The sequence below is a fragment of the Mycetomoellerius zeteki genome, unplaced genomic scaffold (genome assembly GCF_001594055.1).
Source record: "Mycetomoellerius zeteki isolate Tzet28-1 unplaced genomic scaffold, Tzet1.0 scaffold199, whole genome shotgun sequence".
NCBI classification, from domain to species: Eukaryota; Metazoa; Arthropoda; class Insecta; order Hymenoptera; family Formicidae; genus Mycetomoellerius; species Mycetomoellerius zeteki.
Genome location: NW_017256946.1, coordinates 221,215 through 228,361, shown reverse-complemented (window position 1 = coordinate 228,361; position 7,147 = coordinate 221,215). Strand labels below are relative to the sequence as shown.

The 7,147-nt window shown below is 30.3% G+C and overlaps 1 protein-coding gene across 1 annotated transcript; it reads left to right on the top strand.

Annotated features, from left to right (window-relative positions):
• The first annotated feature begins 4,475 nt into the window (after positions 1-4,475).
• Positions 4,476-7,062, top strand: LOC108722213 (cuticle protein 79). Its single transcript, XM_018447195.1, has 4 exons — positions 4,476-4,561; positions 5,297-5,587; positions 5,941-6,102; positions 6,925-7,062. Exons 1-4 carry the CDS (start codon positions 4,550-4,552, stop codon positions 7,042-7,044), a joined length of 585 nt encoding a protein of 194 aa, XP_018302697.1. The 5' UTR covers positions 4,476-4,549; the 3' UTR covers positions 7,045-7,062.
• The last annotated feature ends 85 nt before the right edge of the window (positions 7,063-7,147 follow it).

The following is a 7,147-nucleotide window of genomic DNA, read 5'->3' as shown; positions in this document are numbered from 1 at the left end:
TTTACGTCTTACATACAAATACCTACGAAAAACTAGGGATTTTTGAGACAAACAAATCTCACTTTATGTCTCACTACAAATATATCTACGAAAAATTAAGAATTTCTAAGATCTTATCTCAATCTATATAGTTTTTCTGTACCTTTTCGTAAAAAATTTTTTCCGCTATGGCAAGAAAAACCATTTTTGCATTCGAAAACCATTTAAAATACCTATTTATCCATTTTACATTTAAAATGGATTCCTATTAAAATGGAAAAACCTATTTTGCATTTTGCATTTTAAATACATTTTTTAAAAGTATTTTACAATTAGTATTTTAAATGGAATTCGAAAGACATTTTACCAAGCCCTGATTATTCTCGACAGTCGGAGGACGGATGTTATGGTGAAATAACTTATATTAAATTTATTGGCATTTAATTATATGAGTGATCATAAAATGTCCAGGTAAATATGCTTGTAAGGTAATGAACTTCCGTCAATCCTTGCCTCTCACTTCGAAGTCTTTAATCACCACTTTATTTTGCAACAGGTTTGAATATTCTTATTTTCTACTTAACATTGACTTCATAAAATAACAGATGTTATTCGTTGATGCTCAAATTGATTCTATATTTTAAGTACAGACGTGCTATATTATTAAGCATTTCGAATTTACATACAAAACTAAATATCGAAAATATATATATATATGACTTTTCAAAATGTACGAAACTGTATTTGAGATATTCGTGAAGTACCTAGAATGGAAAAACTTAATAAAATTGATAATAATGAACAAAAATACAAAATTGCAATCAGGTATATACCTGCATATTATACCGATATATGTATATATCGTACACTACTCCTCCCCTACACACACACACACACACACACACACACACACACATAACATTAAGATATATGTATGAATCTAATCTCATTGTGTGGAGGATACTACATTGTTGAAGGATATTAAACAGAAAAGATCAAACTTGAATTGCAAAAGTTGGATTCAAATTTTATTGTGTTCAGAATTATACTATGTTTGAAATTGTACTACTTTACCCTACAACCATTTGTATAAATTCCTATAATTAAAAAACAAACTGTTGTACCATACTTGAAGATATTTTTCAGTTCAATTAAATCCAAATCCGTTTATTTTTCATGATTGTGCTTATGGAGTTCGGCACATACCATAATTTCAATGCCAATTTGACTGAAATCACTTTTCTATAAGATTAATGCGGGGTTCTTTAATTCATGATACTGCGTAGTAACAACACAGTTAATAAAAATCTCTAAAAAGATTAGACATTTCAAAAATTAATGAATAATAATTAAAAATTAAAAAACAAGTTAAGAAAATAATCGGTAATAAATTTTTGCAAAAATCATATAAAGAGCAATAAGCAGTAAAACGCCACTAACAATCCGAGAATTTAAACTGCCGCTCGTAAAATATACAAGTGACTTCTTATGGTGTTTGGACTGTACTCTAGAGAGATAAATGAACATTAAACCAGGAAACGTTTGTTTGAGCGTAGTGAAACGATAGGGTGTCCATTCTGCGTTCCAACGTGACAAGCTCAATCGCTTTATATCAGTTTAGAAATGTTACGTGTTATTTGTCGCAATGTCATGGTTTAAACAATTAGCTCCTGCTATTTTGTGACTAAAACAATATATTTTCTTATTGTATAATTTATCGCAAATTTAATGTTGATAAAAAAAATTAAAAAAGACAATTAAAATAAAATTCTTAAAAATAAAATATCGATTTTAAAGTTCATAAATCTATGTATATTATTAACTGCATTCATCAAAATATATTATACGATAGTATCATTTATTAAAATATAAAAATTTCATAAATATGATCATTCAAAGATATAATTTCCTTTTTTATTTCTTAAAGATGATTCTTTCAATGTTCCTTTATAAATAATAAATAAAATCTTCGTTTCGAAACGCAGATGTGAAGTGTCCAATGAGACTTACGAAGGAGACGTAAGAGTAAACTAACAATTAATTTTTCAAGAAAAAGAAATTGCCTATAAATCAATCGGCAAGCAGGGATGAAAAAAATCGCCATAATATAAATCAATTAACCAGTGGTTCACGCTGTTAATGGGAATTTTTACGGGCATAAAACCAACATATCAATCTCGCAGATGGTATCGATAACCTGCAGAATTACTACCTTATGGACAATCTGCACTTCTGTATGGTGGACGCGTAATGTAATAATAGTGCACCGCAATAGAAGACACTACGTTCCTCTCAACGCATGATTTATATTAGCGCGGTGAACTAGCTGATTTATCTCGTAATGAAGTATTAAGCAATCTTGCACTAACCGACAGCCGCCGGACACGGGCGAGAATAAATTCACATGTTACAATTAATACTATGCTATGCGTGCATTGCGTTAGTTAGAAATTCGTTGCTTCGTATCTGTACATGATCGTATTGCATTATAAAAAAGATATTTCGTAATAGAGAAATTAGAATTGTGAAAAATATGTGCAATATATACATATATTCAGAGTTAGGAAGTAAATATACCAATGTCCGGATATGTACCTATGTCTGGACACATACACAAAATTTATTATTATTAATCTCAAATGCTTTTTTTATTACTGTATTATAATTTAATTACATTTAAAAATTAAATTATAATATTACGTTTTAAAAAGCATATTTGAGACCATTATTAACTTAAATAATTAACGTGTTATATAAATGTCTGGACATAGATACATGCTACATGTCCAGTCACTAGGACCGGACAGTACCTATGTCTGGACAGTTACACGAAACTTTATTTATATAAATTAATATTAATCTCATGCTTTTTACCTTTAAGACCAATTTGAATTAGTTGTCTTTTGTCATTAAACATTTATTTACATTAATATTTCCCGTCAGCATACTAATTTTCTAATTGTGGTCGGAGACAATTACGTTTCAATGTCTCTGACCGGCTGTCCGGCTACTTTTTGTAGATATGCGTACATTGACGCATTCTATTACTTATTTAAATATTTTAGTTAATAATTGTTATAAGTGGATTCAAATAATTTTTCCTTGCTTAAAGGAGTCTTTTCAAATAAATACAAATATTTATATTAAAAACCTTTCTGATAATATAAATTATATTATATATGACAACCTATGCTTAAACGTCCGGCTACTGGTACATTTACTTTAACACTTTACTTGTAACGTTGTTATGACTACAATTACTTTCTTTCGATAATAAATAGGTAACAACGTTTCTTATTTATAACATTAATGGTAATTACATTTTTTGGATAACGATAATGAACATAATCGTTATTTTTATCATTACTTTATACATAATACATATGTATGGAACATGCATATAAGCGAGTCCTTTTGAACTATTTTGCCATTAGCCGTAAGCACTAAATCCAGTGTTAAACTAGTAAATAACAATATAGACAATTGCCATTCTAAAAAAAGTCATCAAAGTTTGGTAAAAAAGTAACGAAAATTGTAACGTTAGTTTTTTAGCAACAATAACGATAACAAGTACTTTTTATCAAATCAATAACGACTTACTTCTAGAAAATAACTTTATCAACCTTATATATACATATATATATTTAAACATATTTTATTCGTATATTTGGTATACATTTTACAGCTTTTATTATTTATTAAATCATATTGCAATGATAATTTTATTAAAACGAACTGACATTTCAAATTAGCTGAAGAATATTTTGTCATTATATATACATTTGATATTTATTTTTTTCTTCTAAAGTTTTATAAGCCAGAAGTTCTTTATTTTTAATTTAATTGTTATAAACATCAATTAAGCTTTAAATAAATAATTAAAACTATAGATACATCTTCAACTTCGATTTTTGTCGAGGAAAAATTCCGTATTTAATCTTCTAAAGAGTCTATAGTAAAAAAGATATCCGGTAATTTCAAAATATGATGTATATGTTTAAAAATATATTTATAATACGCAATTTTATAAATAACAATCTAAACAATCTAATTGAATTTTGATTTCGTAATGAAAATAACTTGAATGAAATGACCACGAGAAAAAGGACTGTTGTAATACCGAGCGCTAACAAGATCCTGCAATTTTTTCAATGGCGCATGTGACATCACGGCTAAGGTAGATCTCTCGGCAGGTGGAAAAATGGTCTCGTTAAGGTTGTGGCATCGAAATGCACTCACATATGAACGCATATCTACATAAAGTGGTGGCTAAGCGTGCGCTCCATTTACCAACGGCAGCTTGCGCACGTTTAACATGTTATACAACCGTTGCACCGTTATGTATTATAACATACGTACATCTATGTGCAGTATATCGTAGGTAAATAGTGTTAGACTCTGGGTAGGTGTGGCGATAGACCGGCCGTTGGCTTCCCTCGCCAATGGCGGGGCGCAGGGTGCGCGAAATGAAAGTCAATTCCCTATATAAAGGGTGGTTTTCCAGCCCGACAACGACAGAAACCGATCTATTTTACTCACGCGCGAGTATCACGCCAAAGTATCGTTCAACATGAGAGCCTTGGTACGTGCTGTCACATCTCCGAGCAAAGTTAAAGAAGCAGTGCTGAGAACATTTTTGTTCGGACATAATGCTTAATCAGATTGAAGTTTAGGAGTCGTCGTGCTAATCTAATTTTTCTATGCTTATCGCGCTTTGTCATGGTGTTCTTTTGCAAAATTGGAAAGACTTACGTCAAAATTGGAAAAGTCTATTATTTGTGCGAAATTTAATTCGCGTGTGAAGATTCTTCAAATTTTGGATTAGTATCTCGACCGTGATAATTATCAACTTTATAAGATTTGTTAATATTGTTTTGCAGATATCAATTGATTTGGTAACAGTTATTTGTTCCAAAAAATAATTAAATTAGAGTTATCAAGATTATCATATTATTCACACTTAATAGTTTTTTTTATTAATCTGCACTTTATAATTGACGATTTTACGCTTTATTCAATGTTTCAAGTATTTCTCTCGAGTTTATCAATTTTAATAGCTCTAATTAAAACTAGGTTAGACAAATATTCCAGTAATAGTTATTTTTACAGATCTTTATACATTTATCCGTAAATTCTCATTAAAAAGTCCTTTAATGCTCTTGATTTTGAAAAATTCATTATGATAAATTTTAATAATTATTTGTTATTTGACAATTGTCTTTGTTAATATTAATTTTTATAAATCTCTTAATAAAATAACTAATCGATTCACAGATCGTTATAGATTTTTTAACTGACATTTTTTTTCTTTTTGCAGATCTGCCTGGTACTAATCTCCGCGGCGTTCGCTGCCGAAGAGAAGACGGTCAAGAAGCGTGGCCTGGTCGGTCTAGGTGACTATGGCGGTTGGTCTGATGGTGGATATGGTGGATATGGTGGATATGGTGGATATGGTGGATATGGTGGATATAGTGGATATGGTGGATATGGTGGATATGGTGGATACGAGGGAGGCCATGGCGTTGCCGTCGCTATCAAGGAGAAGACAGTCGCTGTTCCCGTCGCGGTTCCGCATCCAGTTCCCGTCGATCGCCCCTACCCTGTTAAGGTATGAATTAATCAATTTAATTTTGGATAGGGTATCACAACAAATAATAATAATCTTGCAAAATAACTTTAATAATTTAAATTATATAAATAAAAAATTAATAAGATTTAAATTTTAATAACATAAATTTTAAATGTTCCAGCCTAACAAATATTGAGTTAACTAAAGTCTTAACTTTAATTTAGTTTACATTTTTTATTAATTTTATTTATTTAATTTTAATTAAGTACCAAGTGATTGAAATAAGTTGTAAAGTATTGTATTAAATATTTTAACAAAGAGAACTAAAGAGCAAATAAATATTATCATTCGTTTCGACATATAATGGAATCTGAATTCTTTGCTATCTTTAGATTCCAGTTGAAGTTCCCAAGCCAGTCCCAGTTGCTGTTCCGGTGCCAGCGCCGTACCCAGTTGTTAAAACCCAGACGATCACGATTCCCGTAGAGAAGCCTGTTCCGGTCTCGGTCCCTGTTAAGGTACCAGTGCCCGTACCTGCCCCATACCCCGTCAAGGTAAATTATAACAAATAGTTATACAAATATAGTGTATATACAAATTCGAATTTCCTATTAACCGTGACACTTTTATAATTTTTGAATTTTTACGAATTAGAACATACATTAATTAGACGTGATAGATAAAAAATCTGACAAAAAATATCAAGATTTATATTGTAATTTCTAAATGAAGAAATAGTGTCTTCATATTTTTTAACATAATTTCTGATAAATTTTAATTATTCCATCTTTAATATATTCAACTCGTTATAATCCTGTATTGTCTCATTATAATTCATTACCTGTCTAGCGCAACAAGTAGAAATCGAGATATTATACAATTATTAACAGTTTCGTTGAGTGCTCTCGGTTTTCAGTATAAGTAATTTCCCGCAATTAACCTGTATTAATTAATTGATATTATTCTATGTATCGCAATAAGAATTATGGTTTTTGTCATTTATATTGCGTGTTACACGATTATTGTAAATAAATGCATCCAAGAAAGAAGAAACCGATCGCTGATTGGACATAATTTTCAACATTGTGTGTTGTATAACTAAATTAAAATTATACTTGGAATTATTAACCGATTACTGTAATTGACGATTGAAATATGATTGATTAATATAATTAATGCGGACATATATTAGCCATAATTATTTAATCTATTAAGTGCTGCGTGTTTTATTTTTAAAATGTATAATAATAATAATTTGTAATAACAAGTAATTAATTACTTTAAGCGATCAATGATTATATTGTCCGTATTAATATTCTATTATTTATATTATTTAATATTTTAATTAATATTTGTTGATGTTTTGTTGATTTTAGGTCGCTGTCCCCCATCCAGTTCCAGTCCATATCTCTCACGCCGTTCCAGTCGCAGTCCCGCATCCAGTCGTCGTCAAAGAAACGGTTCCCATCCTCGTTAAGGGAGGCCATTATTACTAGATGAATTTCTCCTCAAAAGTCACATACACACACCTCTCCATAACCCTTTTCCCAGCAGCGCAAAATCCATCACAACGAGCGTCTGTTCCAAAAACGTTTCTCT